Source organism: Phascolarctos cinereus, unplaced genomic scaffold (assembly GCF_003287225.1).
Source record: "Phascolarctos cinereus isolate Bilbo 61053 unplaced genomic scaffold, phaCin_HiC Scaffold_9;HRSCAF=440, whole genome shotgun sequence".
NCBI classification, from domain to species: Eukaryota; Metazoa; Chordata; class Mammalia; order Diprotodontia; family Phascolarctidae; genus Phascolarctos; species Phascolarctos cinereus.
In genome coordinates this window covers 203090728-203118315 of record NW_027556402.1, presented here as the reverse complement: position 1 = coordinate 203118315, position 27588 = coordinate 203090728, and the positions used below count along the sequence as shown (strand labels likewise).

The window sequence follows — 27588 nt, the reverse complement described above, 5'->3', positions numbered from 1 at the left end:
TGCTGAGGAAGAAGCTGCTTTATTGAGGGGATGATGCCCCATGCTAGGGCTGAGCACTCCTCCCCTGGGCCAGGCCAACCCTGCTCCTTCCCCCCACTACCCCCAAAGGAGGGAGCAGCTAAGGCCAGGGGCTTGGGGGAGCCACAAGTAGGGGATGGGAGAGGGTTAGCATTATGGCTTTACACAAGTAGTGATATTCTTATCTGGGACATGTCTGTGGGAAGGTGGGATGAGGCAGCAGCAGGCAGAACCCTCAGGGTGTCAGGGAAACATGAAAAGGAGTAGAGGGAGGCAGATGGAGCTAGGAGATGAGGCGGCCGTGGAGCCGGTGCAGCTGTTCGTGGGTCAGCACCAGTCGGTGCCGCTGCCCAAGGCCAGCGGAGCAGGGGAAGGTCACTTTGCCCACATATACAGTGTCTTCTCGTTTCTCTTCCTTGGCCTGGGAGGGAAGAAAAGAAGACAACGTGCCCAGTCAGGGAGAGTCAGGCATACTGAGGTGCTGGAGGATCCTCATGCTCCCTCCCTCCCCCCAGTCTGCATGCCCCACTTCACCCTTACCCTAAGGAAGGCTGATGAAGGGAAAGTGGCAAAGTCAGTGGGGACGGTGGCTCCTGGGCGCTGAGACACAGTCTCCTTCATCACCTCATCCTGTGGGCAAGAAATGGGGACCACAGATTATGGGGGACAGAAAGAAGCCACCAGCTTTACAAGCCTTCCTTCTCATGGACCGGGGAGGCCTGGCCTTCTACTAGCTCAAGTCTTATCTTTTCTAAGGCTTCCCTTTACTGTCTGAGCCCCTTCCCCAGGGCTGGTGGGAAAGAGGCCGAGGTTCTCCTAACTTTCTTGTCTGTTCTGATCACATATTGACTCATGCCTCCTCAGCCACACTTGAGTGCTTCCTGAAGGCAGTGCCAAGGCCAGTCCCAGGGTCTTCCTCACGATGTCTGGCGTCTACGCACCCAGGAAGCGGGGACCCCGGTGTTGGCAGGAATAACCTGGCTCAGGGATCACCAAAAGTACCGTTGAGACATGGGGAGCAGGCAGTTGGGGGGGTGCTCTAACCTGCAGTTTGTCGATGGTGTCACTCAGGGATTGGAGCTGGGCAAGCTGTTCCAGAAGCTGGGCCCCAGGGCTCTTTGTAGCTGGAAGGTGAGAAAGAAGCTAGTGAGACCCACAGACCAGTTGAGGATGGGAGGACAGAGAAGGGATGTAGGGCACAGAGAAGTACCGGGTAGAAGGATGGCCCCCAATCAAGACTTCTTTCAGTGCAGGGGGGTGCTTGAGTACCCTAGACCCAGGGGACAAAATGGGAAGGCTGGGTTCTTACCAGGGCTGGACCTTGTGATATCTATCACCCGTGTGCACGTGCTGAGCTGCTGAAGTGTGTCCAGCAGCTGGCTAGTTTTCCGGTACAAAGTTCCAGCTGCTAGTTCGCTATCTGGGCCTTCCCGGACTCTGGGTGTGAGCTTGGCCACATGCAAGGGAGGAAGAGCTGCCAGTGCTGCCTTCATCTGGGCTCCCTAGGACCAGGAAGAGAGGAGAGATGAGATGAGGGGAGGGGGCAGAGGAGGAAGCTGCTCCTAGCAACCCAAACCAGCCCGGAGGAGCCTTTCGCCCTCAGATCACATCCTCCCATCCCCTTCTCCATCAGCCAGGCCGAGCCCGGGCTCCTACTCCTTGCCCCATCTAGTTCCTCCTGTTCCCATTACCTTGAGGGTGCTGTTCGCATGCTGGAGCTGGGAGATGTGCAGCCTCATGGCTGAAATCTGCTGGAGCAGCAGCGGGGAGTCCTTCACCGGCCCCGGGCCAGGGACATTCGCCAGAGGCTGCCCTGCAGCCCCTCCTGTGAGGACAGACATCAGGAGAGCCCTCACAAGTGCACAGGGATCTCAGGGCTCAGAGCTCATCCCCTGCTCGGTCCCCAACCTTACACTTGCCCCATCTTCACTGCCCCCTCAAGCCCATGCCCACTAACACTGACCATTGCCCTACCAGCCCCGAATCCCCAAAGACAGGGAAGTCAGGCACTACCCCCAATCCCCATCAGCATCCAGGTAAGGTCTATACCTCGCGGCTGTTCTTCTGTGGCCAGGCCAGCCCATGGGGAAGGGGAGAGAGGAGAGAAGAGACACACATGTGACAGGGTGTTTCAAGGTGCAAGGAAAAGGAAAGGAGCAGGGGCCTGAATCGACTGTCCTCAGGTGCAGGTTTATGCCCTAGCTTATATACCACAGTCTTCGAGTTGCCCTTATGTTCCCCCCACAACTAGGGAGGCCTCCACACCCTCCCCAGGGTTTCCTGGTAAAGGGGCCCTGCCCCCCATAGAAGGCCCTTGAGCTTTGGCTTCCATGTACATTCCTCTATATTTTAAGGAGGCAATGACAAGGTGACTTGGAAATCTTCTCTTCCCCTCCCCAATCTGTCCCCCCACCACACACAGCTGCCCAAGTTGGGGGGAACCAAGAGGGAAGGGAAAGCCTAGCTTTAGCATAACAGGGCCTCTGCAGATGGATCCAGGGCACTGCGAGAATCACAGGGAGGGTCAACAGTTTGGATAGGGAGGATAACAATGGCCCTAAGGGGAGCTGGTGGCAAGCTAAGGAACTGGACAGCAGGAATGGGGATGCTCAGGAGGAGAAGCGGGGGGGAGGAGGGGGGAGAGTGCCCCAGATCAGCTCAGCCTGCCTGGACAGGCACCTAGAGCAGGCAGGACCTCTGTTTAGGGCACGGAGAAGAAAGGACAGAGCACGATAGCTGAATGTCCAAGACCTGAAGCACCCTTGCGCCAGTATGGTTTAATGCGGGAGAGGGATTCAGAACCAGGGGGCCTGGATTCAAATCCTGCCTCTACTCCTCACTCCCTGCACAACTGCCATGTTCCCCCTCTGGGCCTCACTTGCCTCATCTGAGTAATGGGGGGGTGGACTAGCTGGCTTGCAAGATTCCTTCCAGTTCTAACTCAATGCACATCACAGAAAGCCTAGAATGCGCTGGAATCTGTGGCAGAGGCAGGGCCACCTCACTGCTCCTCACTCCATGGTCCAAGCCCCTAGGATCACCCCCCCCCCAGCCTCCTGCCCGCTGCTCACCACCAGTGATGCCAGAGACGAGGGTAGCGATGCCCGAGGGCGGTGCCCCTCGCAGCCCCCTCAATCGTCCTTTTGGACTGGCTGCTCAGGCGCTGCTTCAATTCCAGCTTCTCAGCCTCTAGCTGGTCAATGTCTGCCTGGAGGGTGTCCATCGTCTCCTCAAACTCTCTGTAAGACACGCGTGGAGCCCATGGCACCCCAGCAGGTGCCCAGGGTGTGGCATGCCAGCCCCCAGGAGACCCCGAGAAGGGAAGCGTGCATGCGCACGGAGGAGCCCAGGGGCAGGGGCCAACGCACTTCTCCTTCTTTCGTAGCAGGGCCTGAGTTTCCTCTAGTCGACTCTGCACCTTTTCGGTCCTCTCGTCTGCGTCCTTGGCTGCACTGTCCAGCTTCTTCTCCAGGAGACTCAGGCGCACGTTGGCCTCACTCAGCTCTTCTCCCTGGAGGCCATGGGGTCAGCTCAGCTGTCCCCTCTCTTCCTGAACCCCCAGTGTTTGTGTCCAAAACCCAGCACAGACGGTGCCTGTGGAGGCCTGTGCTCCCAAGACACCTGACTGTCCCACCTCCCCCCACCCAGGCCTCGACCAGGCCCCGGGTACTGGGCCTACCTTGATCTTTAGGGACTTCTTCAGTTCCTTAATGACAGTCTCCCGGTCCTCCAGCTTCAGCCCCAGCCCCTCAGCATCAGTGATCTCTGCACGAAGGGCTGCAGCCCGAAGTTCAGAGGGGGGAGGCTATAGGGAAGAGGGTGGGGTGAGGATCCCTAGAGCCAAGACACTGTCCCCACAGGTAGCACTGATCCCAGCAATCACTGGAACCTCTCCCCCACCACCTGCTGCTGTGGTTCCTACCCTTCCTGCCAGCCTCTAGGAAGACTGAGGCAATGGCCATTCCCTAAACCACCAACCAGTGGGGACTTCAGCCTCTTCCTGCCCCAGCCTTGCCCAGGGCCTCCCTGGGTGCTCCTCACACCCTATCAGGCACCTCTTGGCCTACCTTGCTGGGGGGCCTCTCTGCATCATATTCTCCCTCCTGCATAGCTGTGGCCAGCTTGTTCATGGTGGCAATGAGGATGCTGCAGGACTGTCGAAGGCACTCATAGGGGCTGCTTGATGGAGACCCATAGATCTGTCGGGAGCCCGGAGCCATTTTGTCAGACCCCTTTTGGGAGCCATCACCAGCTCCCCTCTCCCAATTCTTCTCCTCCCTCCTTCCCCCACCTCCTCATTCCTCGACCACAACTCCTGAGACCTAGCCCAGGCAGTCCATTTCTACCTGCTCCCCTGCCTTGAAGGCCAACTCTTCCAGGGTTCCAGAGGGCAGACCCTCGTTCTCAGCCAGGGGAGCAATGAGTTGTGCAGCTGCAGCAGCGACCTCCTGTAGCACAGCCACCACCCACGTCAGATGCTTTCGACAATCCAGAAGGGTATCTGACACCTGGAGCAAGGTAGGGTGGCGAAGGGGGAGTAGGTTGGGGGGGTCCTGCCCAACTCGACCTCCACAGGCCCCAGCCCCACCACAGTGCCAGCAGCGGCAGGTGTCATCTCTGCCTCCCTGCATCCCGGCACATCTCCACCTGCCCGGACCTGAGGCCCAAAACCAAGAGCAGCTGGGATCCCAGGTGCATCTGTGCCCGGCATCCGCCTGCGGATCTTCTTGCAGAACTGTCGGATGTCACTACAGGATGTTTCCAGGTCCCGGAGCAGAAGGGACAAGTCTGAGGCCTCCTGCCCACCCTGGATGCAGAGAGGACATAAAGTCAGCACTAACAGGGGAAAAGGAATCCCTTAAAGAGGAAGTTAAGAAGGGAGGAAGAGAGAAGGGGAAGTCAAGTTGAGGGGAGGGAAAGGGCAGGAGTGAGTCTGCAGGAAAGAGGAGCCCAGGGTCTACAACTCACCTGTAGAAAGGCATGAAGCCTCCCCACCTCCACAGCCATGCAGTCCAGTGCACTCTGGGTGAACTGTGAAGATATCAGATGCAGCCCATGAGTGCACAGACTACTACTTCTTTCTGCCCCCCAAGTGTTACTATCAGCCTCACAGCCCCAGGAGTCCTCAGACACAAACAGGCTCCCCAGCTCTCATCTCCAGCTGTCCTGGCCACAGGGAGGGGAAGGAGGAGGGGGAATGTCTGCAGATGGGGCTCCTTTCTGAGGAGGCTGCTTCAAGGCCCTTCCGCACCCTCTCTGACCAGCACCTGCTTGAGGCCCTCACCTTGATGTGGTCAGCCAGCTGCACAGTACAGTCCTCAGGCTGCTCAGTAAGATGGATGCTATACAGGTGCTAAGAAAGAACATCAGACAAGCTCAGCATTGGGGTCAGGCTTCCGCTTATTATCCTTTTTTGCCCCATCACCCAAGACCCAGTGAAAATGACCCTGGCTTCCTCTTATCTCCAGCCCTTGTGTAGGGAACAAGGTGGGAGAGAGAGGAAGGAAACAACTTATTAAGCACCCACTACATGCCAGGCACTGTGCCAAGCGCTTTACAAATATTATGTCATCTTATCCTCACAACCACCCTGGAAGTGAGGCGCTACTATTATTCCCATTTTACAGCTGAGGAAACTAAGGCAGATAGAGGTTAAGTGACTAGTCCACAATCACACATTCTATTGAATGTCTGAGGTGGGATTTAGACTTGGAGACTTTCTGACTCTGGGCCCAGGGCTCTATCCACTGTGCCACCTGGCTGCAGTATGGACACTTACTCCTCAGGCTGGAATTCAATTAAGCCCGCCCTCCCTCTCCAGCTTCGTCTCAACGCTTTCCTACAGAGAGGGAAGGCAACACCTGCAGACTGTTGTAATGGAGGTTAGATTGTGGCAAGGGCCTGCAGAGCAAGCAGAAGCAGCAGATGAGTCAAGAAGGGAGAGTCATTTTGAGGTGTAGCAGGCTTCCTGGAGGAAGAGAATATGTCCTAACCATGAGGGGCGGGCCTGCATGAATTCACAGAAGACAGCCAAAGACAAGGCTCCCTTCCCACAAAGCACTGGACCCCTTCATCCTGCTAACAAGATGCCTTAGAAGTGAGGAGTCTCCTGGGGCCTGCTGACAGTGGTCTCTCCCCTAAGAACTGACTGATGCCTCCACAGAGCCCTCTTTTTCCATTAGAGCCACAATGCTGGGGGACCTCTAAGTCTTCCAGAAAAGAAAGACAGTGAAACTGCAGAAGAGGCCATCTGCTTTAACAAGCAGAAGACTGCGGGCTTTATGTCCCACGTGACCTCGGGCAGGTCCCTGACGCTGTCTGGCTCCCCCAGTACTATTATGAGGACCAGATGACACAGTGCAAAACCATCTGCCAGTCATCATGAAAACAAGCAGCTCAAACCCTGAGGCATCACCTTACACTGTCCAGACGGATAAAGATGACAAAGATGGGAGGAGTCAATGCTGAAGGGGATGGGGAAAGATGGGCACATGAATGCATTGTTGTGAACTGCTAGGACTATTCTGGAAAGCAGCTAGGAATTACACAAATAAAGTGGCTACAATGTCCACAGAGTATCCGTTGCAAGGCATATACTCCGAAGAGATCACTGACAGAAAGAAAGGCTCCACATCCACCAAAATATCGATAGCAGCATTTGTTATGGCAGCAAAGAACTGGGAACAAAACAGACGTCCGTGGACGGGGAAATGGCTACACAAATTGTGGAACATGGATGCAATGGAATATGACTGTGTTGTAAGAGACAGACACAAGGACTACAACCATGGACGCGCAAAGAACCACCAAACCAGGCATTCTGACATTATAAAGAACGATCTTGACTCTGAAGAAGAGATAGAAAGACACTCCCTTCCACTCCTTTGCAGAGATTATGGTCCCACACTGTAGTAAACTGCACAGAATGTCAATTTTTAAAATGTACAAATTGGCTTTCCTGAATTTTTTTCTCTTCCTCTTTTTTTAAAAAATTATTATAAGAGATAGCTCTCTAGGAGGAAAAAGAGTGAGAGACACAGAGAGATACTAAGCAATATAAAAACAAAATACATCAGTATCTTTTTGAGAAAACAAGCTGTTTTTCAGTCAGCAATATCCGCTGGTATTTCTGACTTTTTCAGATTTCTGGGCACTGAGCTCCCCTATCCCATATTTATTTTGACATACATGCTAACTAGCTAGTAATTAGTATAACCTTGGTCAATTCACTTCCCTACTCTGGGCCTCAGTGTCTTCATCTGTAAAATGGTTGGAGATGACCTCTAAGGGCCTATCTCTTAGAGACATTCTGTATTTTTGTGAGCTATCCTCTCTAACCAGGCCAGTTTCCTCCCCTCTCTTCCCTGGACATATAGCAATGTACCTGCTTACCTCCACACCTTTGCTCTCCCTACCAATTCAAAAGGAGAGTGGGGGAGGAGTCATGGGAAACTCTCCCTTCCAGTCTCATCACAAGGGACATCACCTCTTGCTCCCAGGTCCCGAGGTATAGTCTGCTCCTAGGAGAAGCTATTAAAACACTGCGCCTTTGTCTCACCCCAGTGCTCCCCGGCCTGCCTAAAGCCTCATTCTCACATCTCCGCTCCACACCATTACCACCGCCCTAATACGGGCTTCCCCTTTGCTCCCTGCCTAGATTCTTACAACAACCCTCCTAATAGGTCTTCTAGGACTCTTCTCTCCTTCAATGCATCCTTCAGTTGCTGACAAAGTTATTTCCTGAGACACAAACTTAAATCATACTGCTTCTCTGTTAAAGAGATATCATGAGGGTCTGACTCATGGCCATTAGGACCAAGGGAGATGCAGCTATCAGCTGGGTCTTGACACCATCCCAATCATGTATTCCACCCCTCCTTGGGCTGTTCCCCATACCTGATAGTATTTGATGGCCTTGGTGAGGGGCTCCACATTGACCGTCTCATCCAGCTGGTCCTTGTGCAGCAGCTCAATGAGGAAGTCCAAGGAACGCTCATGGGCACTCATCTCGGGGTAGAGACTACCAACCTTCTTGTAGACATCCACACTGCACTGAGCCAGGGCACTGTGGATCAGAGCAGGACCAGCAGTAAGACCACAGTCACAGCATATTCAATCTCCTGGTGAGCTCTTAGTCACAAGAAACTAGTGTTGGAGTTGCAGGGGGTGAGGGACAGCAAGTGCAACTGGGGCTCCTAATGAAGGGCAGTTATTGCAGTCACCAGTTAGGATGAAGGGGAGGGCACTCCACTTAAGTTTACACTGCAGTTTTTGCTGATAAAGGACAGAGGGAGACAGGCAGCCAGTGCCTGGTGGCATAGAGGTTACTCACTGCTCATATCGATGAAGTGTGGCCTGCAGGAGGCTCAGTGAGTACACCAGGCCAGCAGCAAAGCTGAGCTGCTCCCCAGGAGCCCCTCGAAGTCCTGGGCGCCCCGCACAGTTCTCAGTCAGATCAAACTTCTCCTGTGCCTGCTTTCTGATTAGCTCTGCCTGTCAGAGAAGTAGAAGGGACATGAGGCTTGACACCAAGGGCACTCCCTGGGCTCAGGGCTGAGGCACAGACAAAGAAGGTTCACAGGGTTCTGGTTCGGGGCACCCAACGCACAAGGGCAGGAGCAGAACTTGGGTGTGCATGTGAGAGTATGAAGGATGTGCACCAGGGCCTACCTTACAAACCAGGCGGGGGATGAGCAGCAGAACAAGAACACAGTCATGATCTCCACCAGCCCTCAGGAAGCTGTCTGGCATGAAGGCCGTAAGCAAGGACACATGCCTATTGGCCTGGGCCACTTCCATTTGCCTCAGCTCCATCTCAATGGCCTAGAGGGCGACAGCACCAAGCAAGGGTTTAGGAACCAATAAGCCTCCCCATGCCAGGGCCTACCCTAACCACAAGTCCATCCAGAACAGCCATGTGTCACCCCTAGGTCCCAGGGGCCAAGGCTACTCTGAGTACAAAGTATATACAAAGTACAGTCAAATTTCTCTAGTTGCCAACACTAGGCCAGCCCTTTCTCCTCATGGCCTCGCAGCAGGCCATCAACAGGAAGCATTCTTCACTCCCAACTCCAACACAAACCTTGGCATGGGCCTTAGTCTCAGCAAACTTAATCTTGAAGTCAAAGGTTTCAGGAGGCGGCTGCTGCTGCCTCTCCACCGAAGCCTCTTGTTGATTAGTCAGCTCCCGATTCACATCCTGGGGAAGCAGGGACAGACTCTGAACAAGGATCGATCAGGGGGCTCCGGGAGAAATAGAAGGAACCTGGTGTGGCCTGGCCAAGTACCCTCGAGTGTGTGGATGTGTGTGTGGAGGCAGGGGGAGTTACCTGCAGATGGGCAGTCAGCTGTCGGTATTTCTTTATAGTCTGCTGGTAGTCAGCAACCGTCTCCTGAGCAGCCTCTACACGCTTCTGGGCCTCTCTCACGCGGGTGCCTGCCATGTCCAGCTGCTCCCGAAGCTCAAGCTCAGTCTCCCGGGCATTCTCCTGCAGCTCATCATTCATCTCATTCATAGCTTCCTGTGCGACAGAGGCAGTGTGGAGCAATAAGGGTCAAGGGCCAGAGATGGTCTTACGGAGATTCCCTCCCCGATGTCCCCCTTCAGGGTTTGGTGTCAGCAGGGAATTGAGGATGAGCTCCCTAAAGTCATCCTCAATGATCAGTGGGAAGCTTCCTTTTCACCAGCTCCTTCTGTAATGTCTGGATGGAGATGGGAGCAGGAAGCTAAAACTGAGGAAAGGCCCTGAGCTTCCCTCAGAGGTTGGGGGGTGGGCAGAGCAGAAGTCTCACCAAGTCTCCCACAGTCTCCCGCAGCTCCCGAACTTTCTCCTCCAGGTTCAGGTTCCTGTCTGTCAGCGTTTCCACCATCTCTTCTGCTCCCAGGGCTGCATCTACCTGTAAGTGTTGTAAGGGGAGTCACAGACGCTTCCATAATTGCACGTGTCCAGGTTTGATCTTCTCCAGCCATCTGGATTCTCCCCTCCCCCTCCCCCAAGTGCCTGCCACTGTATGTCGTCTGCTATAAGTGCTCCATTCACCTGATTTCAGCACCCATTTGTTAAGCCCCTCCTACATGGAGGGTCCTGTGCTTGAGCTGGGCACCAAACACAGAAACAAGAAAAGCCTGTAGGACTGACATGAGAGTTTAGAGAGGAGTGTTGGTGCTGGTGCACCCAAGGCATCATGGTGTTATGGAAAGATTACTGGATCGAGGGCCATATATTCTCTGTGTGACCTTGGGTAAGTTCCTGAACCTTTCTGCCTCACTGGACAAGTAAGGACCCTCTTCTAGCCCTCAACCTGAGACCTTTCCAGCCTGGCTGCCCCCACACCTGCTCCTTGAGCTCATCGATGGTGCGCTCAGCCTGGCCCAGCTCCTCCTGAAGGCGCTCGCGCTGCTGCCTCAGGGCCTCCAGCTCCACGTTCTTCTTCTCCATGAGCTTCTGAAGTTTGACGTGCTCCTGCTTCTCTGAGGCAGAGAGGTCCCGCATTCTGGGGGAGTGAGAGGAAGCATTACACAAAGCATCAGAAGGAAGGGGCCCCAAAGATGGAGGGGGGGGAAAGGAGGGACCAGAATAACACCGCAGGCCTACCTCACCAAGGCATCCTTCAGCCGGGCATTCTGCTCCTCCAGCTGCTTGAGCTGGTAACTGGATGCAGCCCCATCAGAGCCTAAGGGAGCACAGAGGCCACTCACTGCCCACCCCAGCCAGCGTCACCGCCCCCCCTTCTACCTTCCCTGCCTCTGGGCCCATGGCTCCGCTTTTCAGACTTCCACCTCCTAGTGAGGTGTCCCCCTTACCCTTCTCCTCGATTTCCGCCTTGAGGATCTCCAGGTCGGTGGTGAGCTCCTCCACACGCTCCTTCAGAGCCTCCACCTCCTGCTGCAAGGACTCCGCGCGCTCCTCAGCCATCTCCTTGTCCAGAGTGGCCATCTCTATAGCATCGGCGGTGTCAGCCATCTCCTCCATGTAGCGTTCTTTTGCCTCCAAGGCATCTTTGGCTTCCTGAGAAGTAGACAGGGTGCCGTGCCGCATGGGAGGGGCCCTGGCTCCCTTTGCTCCCGATCCCATCCGTCCCCCTGCGCCATCGTCCCACCCTCACCTTCCGGGCCTCCTTGAGCTTTCGCTGCAGCTCCGCCTGCTGTTCCTGCATCTTGCTCTTCCATTCTTGCACCTGCTCCAGCTGGATCTTGTGCTTCTCGAGTTCTTTCAGCTTCGCCTTGTCCTCTGCACGCTTCAGCCTCAGGGTCTCCAGCTTTTCCTCCAGGTCGCGTACCTGCACCCTCAGCCCTTCTTCTTCCTAGGAAGAAGCCCCAGGCTCCCATCACTGGGGGTGCCCCCTCCACCCAGAGCTCTGGCCTGGAGTGGGAGGGACAGGATGCCAGGCATGCATCAAATGCCATCTCAGGAGAGGAGCACAGGCTTGCAGTCTCTCCCCTTGACAGGCGATCCCCAGAGGAATCAGACTGCAGGAGGTGTCACGTACCCTCCTGAGCAGGAGGGAAGAGGGTCCTATATAGTCCCAACCTCCTGAGACAAGGAATGGGCTCCTTGTTGTCCTTTCCTCACATACACACATCTGGGAAGGAAACCGCCACAAGGTTGAGGGCTACCAACATGCTGAGATGGAGGAGGGGAGCTACAAGCCAACAGCAGCAGGAAATTGCTGGATCCAGCTGTGTGCTTCTACAGAACCTGGAGAAACTCCCAGGTCCCTCCATAGAACAGTTTCCTCCTGTGCACCAGGCCTTACCTTGGAGGGCGAAGGCAATGGAGGAGCTGCCCCCAGGGGAAGTGAGCGAAGGCGTGGGGATGATGGGGGCTGCCAAGGGTGTCTGTGCTGGGGTGCTGGGTTCACTGCTGCTCATCTCCCCAGTGGAGGCTGAGGCAGAGGCTGAACCTGAGGGGCCTGCAGGGCCACCAGCCCCTGATGCCCCCGAGCTGGTAGGACGGGCAGCCTGCATTGGTGTGGGAGGAAAGAGAGAAAGAGACATAGGTCATCAGGTCAAAGAGAAACCCACTGTAAAGGTTACACAGAGAGACAGACAGTCTCACTCAGAAGTCTGGGAGACAGAATAAAAAGGGAAAAAATTAAGGAGTTGGAATAGGGTAAGGGAAAGAAGTATGACAGTTCAACTTAAGACCATGAGAGCTGCCCCACAGGAGTCCCACAATCTTCCCCAACCCACAGCCAGCTCTGATGGAGGCCTCTGTCAGCTGGGGAGCAATGATGGCTCACCCAGCTGATCCCTTCTTCCTTAAAAGGCAGAATCAAAATCAAACCCAAGTCTCAGCCCTTCTACCCTTTAGCCAAGCTTTCCTTGGGGGGGAGGGGGGGGGACAACAACAGAAAGACAAGGCCCTCATTGTTGTCTTAGTAATTAGTGTGGGGGTGGGTGGTTTGACTTTAGAGCCTCCTGGCTGGGGCCAGAGCACAGGGATGTGCTATAAAGCCTCTGAGGCACTCAGAGGCTTGGCCCCCTTTCACTGACTAGATACTCAGCTATTATGATAATAGCTCACAATATCTGTAGCACTTCAAGATTTCCTCACAACACCCTTATGAGGTAGGTAGCATAGATATTAAATAGACCCCATTTTACAGATAGAGGAACTGAGGCCTGGAGAGGCTAGGATTAGTCCTAATGGCTAGGACTTGAAAACCAGGCTTTCTGATTCTAAGTCCTTGACTATCTAATTTAACATACTACATCCTTCCTTTCTCCCCTATGAAGACCAATGAAGTGGGCCAGGCATCATCTCATCTAGTCACAAACTTCTTCTTCCCCCAAAACTTCAAAGTATGTGCTAGAACAATTTCTCAACCTCTCTAGACAAGATCAGTAATGGCCTCACCCCAACTTGGAGTATTAGGGTCCCCCCCTTCCTAGGCTCAGTGCTCCTCCCACCACACAAGAAACACTCCAATGGGGAGGAAAGAGGCTGTGCTGGCAGACGCAGAGCGGAGTGCACTTGTTTCAGGGCAAACTTTATCTTCCACTGAGATGGACTTTTGACTCCTCCCTTAGCCCTTGGGTCCAAGATATAATCTTGGACACCAAATTTCCCTCATCCTTTTCTCTTAAGCCAACTCACATCACAGTCAATCAGACAGACAGACACAATACATGCTGAGTCATAAGGATATTCAATGAGTCACAAACATAAGTGTACACAGCCACACATGCACAGTTATCCACAGAGACAAAACTGAAGCATTTGAAAGGGACCTCAAAGATCCTCTAGCCCAAACCATACCTGAATATTACTACCTCCTGATAAATGGTCATTCAGCCCCCATCCAAAACACTCTAGTGATAGGAGAACTCATTCTCTCCCAAGGCAGCCATTCCACAGTTAGGCAGAGGGTGAGCAGTAAACTGAAGTCTGCTTCTCTGAAACTGTCACCCATTACTCCAAGTCCTGCCCTGAGGCCAAAACCAAGTCTAATCCTTCTTCCACAATGGTCCATTGGACAAGAAAGGTTTTGACAAAAGAAGGCTAACAGGAAGCTAAAATCCAGCTCTGGATGAGTGCAAGTCACCAAGGCCAAATGAACTACATCTTGAAAAACTGGCCCACGTATGTGCTCATCAATGACCTCTGAAAGATCCTGAAGAACAGCAGAGGGGCTGTAGTCCTAGAAAAGAACAAATGTCTCCATTTTCAAAAAGAATTAGAGAATAGAGACTTATCTATAGGCTGCGAACTTGGTTCCAATTCCTAGCAAAATTTACAACATCTTTTGAAATGAATGGTTATTAATGTATAGAGTACGGTCACGTCTGTACGGGCACACCAAATTAATCCCATCTCTTTTTCTGACAGGGCTACTAGACTGATAGATCATGAGCATGATGCAGCTATATAGTTTGCCTATCAATCTGTCAACAACTGTTTATTATACACCTATGTGTGAGGCACTGTGATGAACTCTGGAGATACAAAAGCAAAAACAAAACAGTCCCTACCTGCAGGCGTGGACCTTCTACCAGGGAAGACACGTCCATGTTTAAGTATATATTAAACTTATACAAAATGAAGGGAAGGGAGAACATTGGCTTCTGAGGGAAGGAGTGGAGATCAGAAAGAGCTTCATGTAAAAGGCAGTGCTTGAGCTGATTTCTGAAGGAAACCAGGGACTCTTAAGAGGCAGAGATGGGAGGAGTAAGATCCCGCTAGGCATGGGGGAAGGCGCAGGACCCAGATTTCAGTAAAACAGTGACAAACTCTTTTCTGCAGTTCTTGACCAAATGGAGAGACAGAGGCTTGACGACACTTCAATTAGGTGGAATGAGATCTGATTGACTAACTGGACTCAAAGTGCAACCATTAACGTTGTCGTATCATCTTGGAAGGACTTCTTCAACAGTAGGTCCCAGAGGTCTGTGCTTGGTGCTAACTAATTAATGACTTTCATAAAAACACAGATGGTATTCTTATCTAATTTAGTGGATGACACAAAGCTGGAAGGAATAGCTAAAACTCTGAGTGACAGATTCAGGATCCAAAAAGATCTCAACATTGCCCTGAATCTCATAAGATAAATTTTAAAGAAATAAATATAAAGTCTGATACTTGGATTCAAAACATCAACTTTACTAGTACAAAATTAGAAGGCATCATTAGATAGCAGTTCATCTGAGAAAGATCTAGGGGTTCTGGTGGACTGCAAGATCAACATGAGTCAATAGTAGAATATGGCAGCCAAAAAAATTAATGAAATCTTTGGCAGTATTATGAAAGCTGTGACCAGAACTAGGAAGATCACAAATACTTGGAATATTACATTTAATCCTGGCCTCCACATTTTAGGAAGGAGAATGATAAAAGCTTGAGATCATCCAGTAGAAGGCAACCGGAATGGTGAAAGGCCTCTGAGTCCATGACATATGGGGATCAGTTGAAGGAATGGGGAATGCTTAGGTGGGACATGGTAGCTATCTTCAAGTATCTGAAGAGCTGGAATGTAGAAGGATTATGTTTGTTCTTCATGGCCCTAGAAGGCAGAATCATGAGCAATGAACGCAAGTTGCAAAAAGGCAAATTTAGAATGGATGTGAGAAAAATTCTTTAACATTTTAAAGCTATCTCCAAGTGGAATGGGCCACCTCAAAAGGTAGTGGACTCCTTCTCATTGATGGTCCTCAAGCAAGAAATGGATGATCACTTGTTAGGTACATTGTAGAGGAGACTGTTTAGGGACAGCGGGAGTGTGGAGTTTCTAAGGTCCCTTCCAGCTCTGAGATTATCAGGTTCTGTAAAATACTTGAAGATGAGAAACATGTCTCTCCAAAGTCTTCACTTTGCTCTAATCTCAGAGAAGAGATGGGCCTGCTCCTTGTCAAGCTCGACCATAATATTCATGCCCTTGATCTCATTCCTTCCTGTGTCCTTCAGAAGCCTGCCCCTTCAAACATGTGCCCACACTCTAGTTTTCACTATTTCACCTACTGGCTCTTTTTCTGCTGGCTGCCAATGTACCCAGCTCTCCCATATTCCCTATCCTTAAGAAACCTTCAGTTGACCTACTTAACCCTACTTAAGCTATCATCTTATAGTCTTCATTTCATAACTAAAGTGCCAGAAAAGCATGTCTACATTTGTTACCTCCCCTTTCCCACCTCCCATACAGTTTTTAAATCCCTTGGCATTTATTTTTCAATCCCACTACTCAATTGTAACTCCTCTCCAAGGTCACCAATGATCTCTTTGTTGTTAAACTCAATGGCCTATTCTCAGTCCTCATTCTTCTTGATCACTCTTCGCTTCCTGGATAATCTCTGCTAGTTCTCCTACCAGTCTAACCACTCCTCAGCCTCCTCCACAAGATTATCATCAATGCCCTGATCCCTCTGTGTGGGTGTAGCTCAGTGCTCTGTCCTGACCCTTCTCTTCAATTTCCACACTCTCTCCATGACTTCATCAGCTTCCACAGTTCATTTCTAAATAGCTGATTCCCAAATCTAATTATCAAGCCCTTATCTCTTTTTTGAACTTATCTACATCACCAAATGCCTGCTAGACATCATCACCTTGAAGTAAAAGCATCTCAAACTTTACTTGTCTAAAACAGAAGTTGTGACCTATCTTCTTAAACTCAACCCTCTTCAGAACTTCCTATTTCTGCGAACACCACTACCCTTCTAGTCACCTAGGTTCAAAACCTAAGAGTCGTCCTAAACTCCTCATTCTCCCTAACCTTATATCCAGTTAGTTATCAAGTCATGTGGATTCTCCCTCCACAACATCTCTCATACCTGTCCCCTTCTCTGTTCCTAGGACCACCATCCTAGTTTAGGCCTCCAGCATCTCTGGCTTGGACCATATCAGCAGGCTCCTAGTTGTCCTCACTACATCTATCCCCTCCCTGCTCCAATCCATCCTCCACGTAGCAGCCAAACTGATAATTCTAAAGGACAAGTCTGACCACGTTACTCCCCAACTAAAACTAGACTCAAAGGCTCTAAAACCTCTACTATTAAAAAGCTTCATTGGCTCCCTGTTGCCTCTAAATGAAATGCAAATTCCTCTGCTGGACACTGAAAGTCTTTCACAATCTGTCACCACACTACCTAAGCTAATTACATTTAACCCTTTTATACACTGTTCCAGCCAAACTGGCCTACCTGCTGTTCCCTCGCTCACCTCCATGCCTTTACATGGGCTGTCTGTCCCTCACGCTTAGAGGTACATGTTCCTCCTCACCCCACCACTTGGAACCCAGATCAAGTGCAAGCCACATCTACCTTGCCTGATCTCTGCAGGTGTTAAGACTCTCCCAACCCAAGACTGCAAGACTGCTTTGAATTTATTTTGTATTTGCTTGTTAGTACATGTTTTCTTCCAGTAGAATACAATGGAGAGTTTTGGGGTTTTTCTGTTTGTTGTTTTGGGTTTTGTATCCCCAACATGTAACACAGTGCCTGGCACACAATAGGGGATTAAACATATATCTGACTAAATATCCTGAATTACGTCAACCAATCAGTATATGTCATGATCTCCAGTCCCCTTGCCATCCTCGTCTCCCTCTTCTGGACAAGTTCCAGCTTATCAACATGCTTCCTAAAATGTGACACCTCAAAGTGAACACAGTAATCCAAATGGAGTCTGGCCAGAAGAGAGGACAGCAGAGCCATCAAATGTCCCTCGTTCTGGACATTAAGCAAGGAGTCAAAGATCAAGTTGGGCTTTCTGGCTACCACACCAGTTCTGATTCAGAGTGCCCTTGTAGTCCACCAAAACTGTCCAATCTGTTTCAGATCATCTAGCCAGGCCGCCCTCATCCTGAACTCCACTACAGGGTTTTCATTTACACCTATCAAATTTAGCCATACTGGATTTAGGTCTTTCAGGTCTGGGTTGGGCACTGGGTTCCCTGGTGCCATTTTGCTAGGCTCAAGAGCCCTAGTACTCAGATGGTGAGCAATTATTGTGAACAGGGTCCCAACTGGCTCAGCCAAGGCCTACTTGCTTTGTGCTGGGCGGGGAGAAGAGGACAGGGAGAAGCCACAGGGCATCCCATTCACCTAGGAAGGGAGCCTCAAAACCAGTGTGCTCACCAGGGGAGGGGAGGCAAATAGGGGATTCCTTCCATACTGTATATGAATCACTAAACACAAAGACACACATAGTCACTGACACCAACACTGGGCCACATATAGATATTTGAGCTTTGTCACAGAGACACAAGTCACGTGGTGATATCTATACAGACATATGAGAGTGCTGTCACACATGGACCAATAAGCTGGGTCACGGACTGTCACACACAAGCATACACTACAGGAATACAGGGTTTGGCATAAGCACACATGTATAGCCCATCCCTATCTTTTGAGGACAGCATCAGGAAGGATAGCCAACCCTCCCTCCCCTCTCCACAAGAGCTTCTCAAGGCCCAATAGACACACATACCCCCCAGTCACACAGACAGACACACAGGGTAACAAAGACACATGACTGTACATGAGGACAGCTATCTCTCCACTCCTGATAGCTTGTAAAGGCTCCTCAAACAGCCATGTCCTTCTCCCTTTCTTGTCTAGACCAGGTGTTCTTAAGCTGGGATCCACGAATTTGTTTGTCTGAGTATATTTTGACATAATCAACTTCCTTTGTAACCCTACGTATTTTATTTCATGGGTTTAAAAGCATTCTTCTGATGGCTGCTTCAGTAGGCTGCCGAAGGAGTCCATGACACAAACAAGGTAAAAAAGCATCTTGGCTGCCCATCCCAAAGGCTCCTCTTCCAGGAAGTATGCCCTAAATAACTCCAGGTCCTGAATGAGTGATCACTGCATCCTCTACAACCTTGAGTGTCAGTTATCTCAGAAACAGATTTCTATGTTGTCAGAAGTGAAAGGAAATCTTAGAGATCATTTTTCCAGCCTCATTTGATAGATAAGGAAACTGAGGCTCAGTTTTGGTGGGCAACATACCTATTAATGTCCTCAGTTGTTGTTGCAAGTGCCTTGTCTCCTAATCACATACTATCACGGGCATAAACACATGTGCAGGTAGCATAAATGCATGCATACGCAATGTGTGTATGTGTACATACACACACACACACACACACACACACACACACACACACACAGAGACCCCAGAAGAGGCCTCTTGTTCTCTCTCACCTTGGGCCGGCGGGTGGTAGTCTGGCCAGGAAACAGGAGGCAGAGCCAGAGGAGAAGAGATATTCAGGAGAGCAAGAGACAGGAGCAGAGACAGACAGCAGCAGGAACAGTGGAGAGAGTGGAGAGGAAACAGGGACAGGGCCTCTGTTAGATGGCCAACTCCCCTCTCCCTGCTCCTCCCCCAAGGAATACCGCCATCCCCCTTGGTCCCCAGCTGTGTTCCAAGTCCTCCCCTCTCCCAACACAGCAGACCAAGGAGCCCCAGCTTTGGCCAGCTGGTTTTCTCTAAAGGACCCGGTTTCCTCAGTAACCTCAGCCAGCCACAGGGGAACAGAGGCAGCAGATGGTGAAGGAGGCCCCAGAGGCCAACCAGGTCCCTGAAGACCTAGCTATCTGTACTTGCCCTCAGTAATGGAAACCAACCCCTCTCTGACTCTAGCCACAGATCCTAGAATCTACCAGTGTCCTTCTCTTCCTTTTGCCAAGCTACAGGGGTGAGGGGCCAAAGGGGCCCCCTAGAAATCAGATCTGCTGAGGTATGGCCCTGGGATGTTTGTCTCAGGCTCTCTAGTGACTGGGGCAGAACAACCTGCCCCCTCAAGGTCCCATCTAACACCCTCCCCAATACAGAGGGCTCAGGTATCAAGACCATAAATACTGAATGAGCCAGAAGCCCTGAGCTCAGCAAGGTGGCCCCAACTGCAGAATTTAGGAGGGAAGGGGAAACAGATGGGGAAGAAGGATAAGATAAAAGAGAAAATGGAGTATATGTAAAGGGGATCTTCCCCTAAACCAGACCCACTCATTAGGAATGGGAGATTAAATATTAAACCCAAATCTCACCAGGAGGGTGGCATATGACAATTCTATTTCCAAATTCTTTCCTTAAGTGTCTCCCCCCACCCAGATTAGACCCCAGCTACAGGCCTGTTCCTAGGGGCCTCTAGAGCTAAAGAAGGACTTCATTTTGGCTATCCCCCAATCTCTACCACTCAGGGTCACAGAGGATGAACAAGAGCCTCATCTCCCTTCTCAAGCAAGGCAGCACCCCCACTAAAATTGGCAACTGGAAGAGAGAGGGAAGCCCCTAAAGCCAACCATAATATCCAGGGCAAGAATCTAACCCAAGCAAGCTCCCACAGAAGGCCTAAAGCAGTCCCCTACCTAGGCTCCCCCATCACAGGCAACTTTCTTAAAGCAAACAGCAATAGCAACAGCAACAGCAGCCCCTAGACTGATGCCCAGCCCCACACACTCATGAAGGACAACAACCCCCAGGACACACAAAGCCCAGTGAAAGCCAAAGCCAGCTGAAAATGGAGGTGACAGGTGATGCCCGATCCCCCCCCCCACTTTCTCCCCCAAAACCCTCCCCCTCCCCGTGGCAGGCTGACGGAGCCAGTAACTTGCAGCAGTGGTGGTGGCGGCGGCGAGCAGCGGCAGCAGCAGCAACAGCAGTAGCAGCAGCAGCAGCAGCAATGCCGACCCCTAGGTAACCACAGTACCCAAGGCCAGGGCCAGTGGGAGAGGGAGTGAGTACCTTTCGGGTGGCCGGTGCCTGTCTCATCATTGCAGAAAACCAAAGACAGAGACACAGAAACAGACAGAGGGACCAAGGAATCAGGGGGAGGAAGAGGGACCGAGGAAAGATGGCCGGAGAAAGGACAGAGAGATGGTGGGAGGATGGAGAATGGGGGGGTGGGGGGAGTGAGAGAGGCAGGCCGGGCAGAAGGGGACCAGCGGAAAGAGGAGGTTAGCGCATCAAATTCCAACAATGCAGCCTCATCTTCCCAGCCCCGGTTGCTGTGCAGCCTCCAAATAGCTACAAACTCTAGGGCTCCATGGCCCCAAGGCCCACCCCCACCCCCACCCTGTCCTTTTGCAGCTCTGTGCAGGGATCAGGAGTAGAGCCTGGCCCAGCTCTCCATCCTAGGCAAATCCAGATCCCACGATATCAGCTTCTGACCAGCTGCACCCAGCCCTGGATTCTAGCTCCTCGTGATGTCATCGGACCCGCCCTCCAAGACTCGGGTGGGGGCTGGGGAGGGAGATGGCTCCTCAGTCACCTAGCAACACCCAGTACTTCCCAAGGCTCCTCCCTCCGGACCGCCCATCACAGTATCCACTCCCCTACAAGATCATAACCCTCAGGATTCAGCCTCTGATGGAGAACAAGAGATGGGAAGGAGTCATTCCCTTAGGGGCTGGAGGGCCAAGGGCTTAGGATAGAAGAGGCTATAGAAGGAGAGACTGACATGCCTCCATCACAGTTATCTCCGTCTGTCACTTACACATTCCAGTCTTCCCTCTTCTTTGTGTGTCTGTCTGTCTCTATCTCATACAGTCTTATCTTCACCATGTATCATGTGTCTTTTGGTCTCTGTCTGTCCTCCTTGCTCATTCCCCACCCATCTCTCTCTCTCTCTCTCTCTCTCTCTCTCTCTCTCTCTCTCTCTCTCTCTCTCTCTCTCTCTCTCTCTCTTTCTTTCTCTCTCTCTCTCTCTCTCTCTCTCTCTCTCTCTCTCTCTCTCACACACACACACACACACACACACACACACACACACACACACACAGAGTTCCCCTCCTATGTCACACATACAAAGTCTCCCTTCCTCTACATCTGTCTCTGTCATTATAAACATACAGTCCCCCCTTCTCTGAATCACAAACACATACCATCCTCTCCCTCTGTGTGTGTCTCTCTTACAACCTCCCCTCCTGCTTTTCAGAGTCACCCCTCTTGCACTACCATGTCCACACACACATTCTCCCCTCCTTCATTTGTGGTGCACACAGGGCCTCGGTTTTCCTCATATATACCACCACTTTCCCCGCCCTGCCCAGGAACAGTGTCCTCCCCTCCTCCTCGTGTCTCTCTTTCATACACAACCATATACATTCAAACCCCCCTCCCTTCAGGGTCCCAAGGACACTAGTTCCTATGATACACAATTGATTAAGGAGATTAAAATTCCCTCATCCACAAAGAGATCACTTCCTCCCACCCTTCACCCAACTAGGACAGGCACAAAGGACATCCTGCAAAAACAGCAAACTTAATTAATCTCCATGATAGCGTCCTCCATCGGTAACTCCCATCCTTTTACCCAGGGCTTTGAGGGGCTTAACAAGAAATTTTGATAGAAGAGGCACCCCACCATGCTTCCAATCTCTACCATAGGGCCCTCATTTTCCTCAGAAGCCCTAGGCTACTTCTAGAGAGACGCCACCTCCTTTTCCCAGGTTTGGGGAAGGCAAACAAGAGGTGTTCCCCTTCTTTGCTCAGTTCAAGATCCCTGCAGTGAGATGGAATAGAGAACCCAGCTGGGATAAAGTCACAGAGGAGAGAAGTTACAATTGCAGGTCCCTAAACCAGGAATCCAGCACATTGTATACCATGACCACCCTCAAAGCAAGCCCCTTCCCCCCAGCAAGTAGCTCCAAGAGCTTAAAGCAAGACCTTCATGCAGCATTAGTGTGTCCCAAGGTGATCAGGCAACACAGCACACATGGGACTTATGGACAAGCGCATGCAGGCCAAAAGCATACAGTGCAAAGGACCAAACTGGGCCTTGGGGAGGTGAAGGCTGGGCCAAGAGACTGCAAAGCGAGAGGATTACATATCCCAGAGATTCCTAGCTCAGCACAGCCCCAGTGACTATTAATGGTAGATATGACCAGGGCCATGTCTTCTGAGAGAAGAGATCAGGGAAATGGCACACCCCTAAAAGTTTCTAGAAGGGAAAGGGATAGGACAGCTGCAAAGACAGGACTGGCATAACTCTAGGAAGGAGAGCTGGTAGGGAAGGAGACAGAACCTCAAGGTGACATGTAGTCAACCCTTTATGAGCATATATTCCAGGGTCCTCTAGCTCAGGGTCTGCTCCTCCTGCTCTTTTTAATTTTATCTCTCTACCCAACTATCCTTCTTGTGCTACCAAGTCAGGGCTGACTGAGGCTACTTTATGCCTGAATCACAGCTTAAGTGACAACCCTTCATCTCACTCAGGGCTATGGAGCTTCTGCTAAGATCATGTCTCCTCTGAGAGTTCTATTACTGGCTGGAAGAAAGGGGAGGCCTACAGTTAAAACCACCTGAAGCCTGGTAAAGCTGAGCCCTGGGAGGATCAAGGCTGCCCTTTCCTTTCGTCATCTAGGGCCCAAGAAGACATGCACAAGCATGCAGCATCAAGAGGACATGCAGAAGATCAGGATGGGTAGAGAGGGAGGCATGATGCCAGCCTACTCCCTCCCACTGACACACAACAAGGAGACACACCACCTTCTTAGGCTTCAATCCTCGCTGCATGGGAAGGGGGTCAGCAAAGGATAGAGTTAGAGATCAAATAATCCACTGAGGCCACATTGGAGCCCTAAGGGTCTGCAGCAGCCCAGAGATGCTCAGAGGCAGGTGACAGGTGACTGCAGGAAGGATCTGGGAATAGCTAATGCTTCCCCTGAACCCTGCATTTCCTTCCAAAAGGTCAGGTGCCTCCAAGCCCTGCCACCTCTGCTAGGAGGCAATGAAAGCCCATTACACCTCCCCAACTGACATCATCTTGGAGATGAGCTAAAGGCTCCCTTCTCCCTCAATGTAAGTCCTTCTCACATACTGTAACACAACTGGAAGCAAATTCCCTAATAAACAGAGAAGCCCCACCTCCCTCCCTTGATGACCGATGTCCAGTCCCAGCCTCCCACAAACCACTTCTAGTGTGCTTGTGCTAACAACATAGGGAGCCACATTGCCTAGGTCAAACAAGCTACTGATCCCCCCCTCCCCCTCCCCCACAAGGCTCATCAAGGCCTTCCCAATCCAACTTTTTCTTCTGAATATACTAGAAAGTAGTGAAAAATCTGTCTAGTAGTAGAAATTTTTGATCAACTCACCCCAACTCACCCCTAACCCCCTAGACAAGCTTCTTCCAATCCCCAAGACTGATTTTGACTCCCTCTGGGTACCCCTGACAATGTACATCTAGGAACTAAAAGGTAAGCAGTTCCAAGCTCCCCCCCAACCCACCCCCATCCCCACCAGGTTTACCCTTCAGCCAAGCCCCATCAAGCAACTCACCAGTTTGCTGGCCTTGGCAGCTGGGTCAGTTGCTTCTGCAAAAAGAATGGGAAAGAGAAAAGGGTAGAAGTAAAAGGAATTAGCCATAAGAATTGGGGGAAGGGCTGAGACCAGCTGTGGAATAGGGCTCCAAGGCCCACGATAACCCTAACATTAGTGAGGAGGCCCTGGTGACCCTTGGATATAAGGAGGCAGCCATAAGAAGCTGGGATGTGGGAATGAAGTGGGCAGATAAAGAGGAAGAAGCTAGGATACAGAGGAAAAGGAGACAGTAGCCAGGAGATCTATACCTCTCTTGAGAACTTTTGAGGCTGAGGAATCTGGTGTCTCTGGGGATGTGGTATCTGCTCCATCTTCAAACACCTGGATCTGAGGCCATGGAACAGACACAAATCTCTCAACCAGAAATAACTGAGATGGCTCCCCACACTCAGCCCCTTGTTACCCAAAAAGTCTGGGGCACAGATAGCCCTTGCTATCCTCAAAGCCATAGGGCCCTTCCTGTAATAAGTATGACTAGGCATTCTCTCCCATACCCCTTTCTCCAGTGCCCACCCCCCTTACAGGTAGAGGCTTGGGGAAGTCCTGTGGGTGATGACACAAGTACCTGTGATTGGCGGACAAAGATGCCATGCCCCTCCTCACACGTGAAGTACTTCCTTCCTTGGACAGTCCCATCATTCTTGCCCCTGGCTTCATCAAGGATCACACCTACCCACTTGCCTGTGGCAAACAGTGTGGCCCCCACATAGGCCACGGTACCACGGTGGCCCTTCCCAATCACCTCCACTCGGGACCCTACACGGAGGGGTCGGCTGCTTGTCTCGGCACTCATCCTGCTGCCACTTGGTGTCTGCGAGAGACACAAACCACGTCAGCTGCTTCACAGGCAGACATTATCACACATTTCTTATGCGCTGGACCCAAATCCCAATTCTAACAGGAGACCTGAGGGCTGATTTAAGGAAGAATGTGCGTCACCCACTCTGAGCTATATTTACAGGTCTGGGCTAGACCCTAAAGCCCAGAGACTCCCTTCATTACCCACTGGAGCTCTCCAAACGCTTACAAAACTTATGTATGATTTCTAATACAATATCTAATTAGAAGTAAATGTTATATTTGCTTGAAAAATGTTTAATATCACCACATACTTGCTTTCTGTCAGGTACTGCCCCAAGTGGGGGAAGGAAACAACCCAAGCTGAGCCAAGCAATTTCTTGGGTCCCCCCCCCCCCCCCCCGCCAATCACAGCCCTAATCAGAAACACAGGAATATGAAGTGAATCTCAACAACTCCCTAACTACCCCAACTCCAGTGAAATCACTTGCCTTCTCTGTACTTGAGAGACCCTTTGGGCTTCTCTCTCTCACAGTTACACACTTATCCTTTCTTCAAGCCTCAAACCCATCCTTACTATATCCTGAACTTCCAGGGAACAACTGACATGCTCTTTGCTTGGCCTAGGCCCTGCTATCAGTTTAACTCACCCTCATTCTATCTGCTGCGTCCAAGGAGTAAGAGTGTGGGAGAGAGGAATCCTCAGAAGAGGCTCTATATTTCCTCTCAAAGCTAAAAAAACTACTCTTCCCTATATTCTTAAATATTCTTCCCTCTATACCTAAACACATATAAAACAGACTTAATGGACTGGTTATCACCTCAGATAAGTCTTTAGTGGAAACCAGTAAATATGTGCTGGGCTGGGAAATGTGCAAAAAAAAAAAAGAGGGGGTGCCCTCAGGATCTCATAACCTGAAACACACATACAAGCTGGACCACACACACACACACACACACACACACACACACACACACAGGCTGCCACTGAGAGCAGAACAGAAACAGGAAACCGGACTCTGAATGGATGGAAAGTGTCTCTAGCCCATGGGGATCTAGGGAGCATACCACACCACACTGGGCCCAGCTTCAGCAACAACACCGTAGAACAGGGCAACCCAATACAGCAGGGGAATTCTGGAACTGTAGGGTGACATGAGCTAAATAAGTGACCAGCAGGGCTTATTTGGGTCTGTACCCACTCCCAGGCCCCAGGAAGGGATATCTATGGCAATCAGAAATCCCAAAAAAGCAGCCTGCGGAGTTGCAGGAGCAGACCATCTCCAAGCTCTCTTCAAGAGAGCTTATCTAAGCGGACAGTCACTTTGAGTGGTGATGGAAATGGTTTACCAAGGCAGCTAACCCCTGAACCAGAGAAAGCACAGTGGCTTCTGAAGGAGCCCCGTTGATAGTATAAACTGACAATAAAATCAGAACCACCCTTTCCCCCTCAATTCACACACAGTGATCCCCCAGATGCCAAAAAGATCAACCAAGTGGATAGTAAGAGTGTAGCCCAGGATACACTGTAGGAACTAAAAGATGGGTAACTGCCTCAGAGGTAAGGGGGATCAAGTCAGGTAGAAAAGGATATAGAGTCTGTGTCAGCCCTCCTCCTAAGGCCCTCTCCTGACTCAGATCAAGCTAGGGAGAGATGAAGGAACAACAAAGCAGCTCTGAAGAAAGACTTCATTGTAAGTCTATTGCACCCAGACTCAGGGCCCCCATGATGTCCCAGCCCCCACTGGAGCCTGCAGCCTGAGGCCCAGTGACAGCCAGAGGCTAAGCAAAGCCAAGATACAAGGTATAACTGTAGGCAGAGACACAGCTTCCAGCATATCGCAGACACCCAGGAGGAGTCCGACAAAGCCACACACCAACTAGGCTATGGGGACTCCTCTTCAATACCATGGTCACAGCCCATGGCCCAGCCCCCACAGCAACAATGCCCACAAGAGCGCAGGCCTAGGTGGCCCAGCCCACCCCTCTACCCCCCCCCCACCCAGTTCCTAGGCTCAGCTGAGGGAAATCCCTTCATCCTGCCCACCACTTACTTACCCGGCTATACACATGCCTCTTGCTCTGGGCCATGCTTCTGCCTGGGTTCCTTCCCCGATTTCTCCCCAGACCATCAGACACTGGACTGAGGGTATTAGGGACCCCAGGCCCTCCAGATTCATACAGAAACCTGCAGGCCCATGAAAAACACTATTCCTCCCACTCCTCTCAAAGGAGTGGGACAAGCAGGCTCAGGCTGAGAACAAGGGGGGGAAAGATCCTTGGCTACCAGAGCCTGGATCCTGCCAGCCCAGCTGATGAGCAGCCTCACTCTGCGCTAGTCTAGCTCTAGACTTGTCAGAGAGCTTCCCAGCCTCTGGGTCCTAGTGCCCTGCATCTTCACCTGAGCCAGGAGGAAAGGCAAGACCCTCACACTGTTCCTCAGCATGAAAAAAGCTGGGGGCCCTAGCTCCTGAAGGGGATGGGCAAAGCTCACAATCACTGTTCCTCCCAGAACTTGGTGCCAACCCAGGCCAGCAGAGAGCAATGACATTTTGAAGGGTGTCTGTCTCAGGCCTTGTCATTGCCAAAGGCAAGTGCTCTTAAGTGGCCAAAAGATAGGAACAGTTTTGAAAAGAAGAAAAGCAAACTACCAACCATTTGGAAAAATTTGCAAAATCATCTCAAGTCCAAATTGTCAAAGAAGGTAAATGAAGGCAAAAGGCAGTGTTAGAGGCCCTGTGGAAATACAAGCACGATAATTAACTTCTGGTAAAGCCATGAACTGGTCCAGTTGTCACAGGAAATTATCTGAAAGTATGCAAGAACTACTGTCAAACTGTTCAGACTCTGGCCCAGAGATCCCAGTAGTGGGTTTATATGCAAGGAGGATAATGAGAATAAGAAATACCCCTTGCACAAAAACACTAACAGCAGTGCATCTGTAATAACAAAAAGCTAGGAACAAGAGCTGGGCCCAACAAGAGTGGACCAGCTGAAGAAAATGTTCAAA

General features: G+C 51.1%; 1 protein-coding gene across 1 annotated transcript; it reads right to left on the bottom strand.

The window, feature by feature from the left end:
- DCTN1 (dynactin subunit 1) lies at positions 1–26750 on the bottom strand. Its single transcript, XM_021005283.2, is given in 34 exon segments — positions 1–439; positions 559–648; positions 1063–1142; positions 1328–1520; positions 1710–1843; positions 2068–2082; positions 3090–3147; positions 3149–3257; positions 3387–3529; positions 3698–3823; positions 4086–4217; positions 4365–4526; positions 4676–4825; positions 4987–5049; positions 5303–5371; positions 7915–8083; positions 8351–8511; positions 8689–8841; positions 9101–9217; positions 9348–9539; positions 9811–9915; positions 10353–10512; positions 10614–10692; positions 10823–11027; positions 11125–11322; positions 11776–11808; positions 11810–11980; positions 18662–18682; positions 20202–20219; positions 22947–22967; positions 23739–23773; positions 24029–24107; positions 24346–24591; positions 26637–26750. Coding segments are annotated over 34 exon segments (3858 nt in total). The 5' UTR covers positions 26670–26750; the 3' UTR covers positions 1–301.
- Positions 26751–27588: the final 838 nt, after the last annotated feature.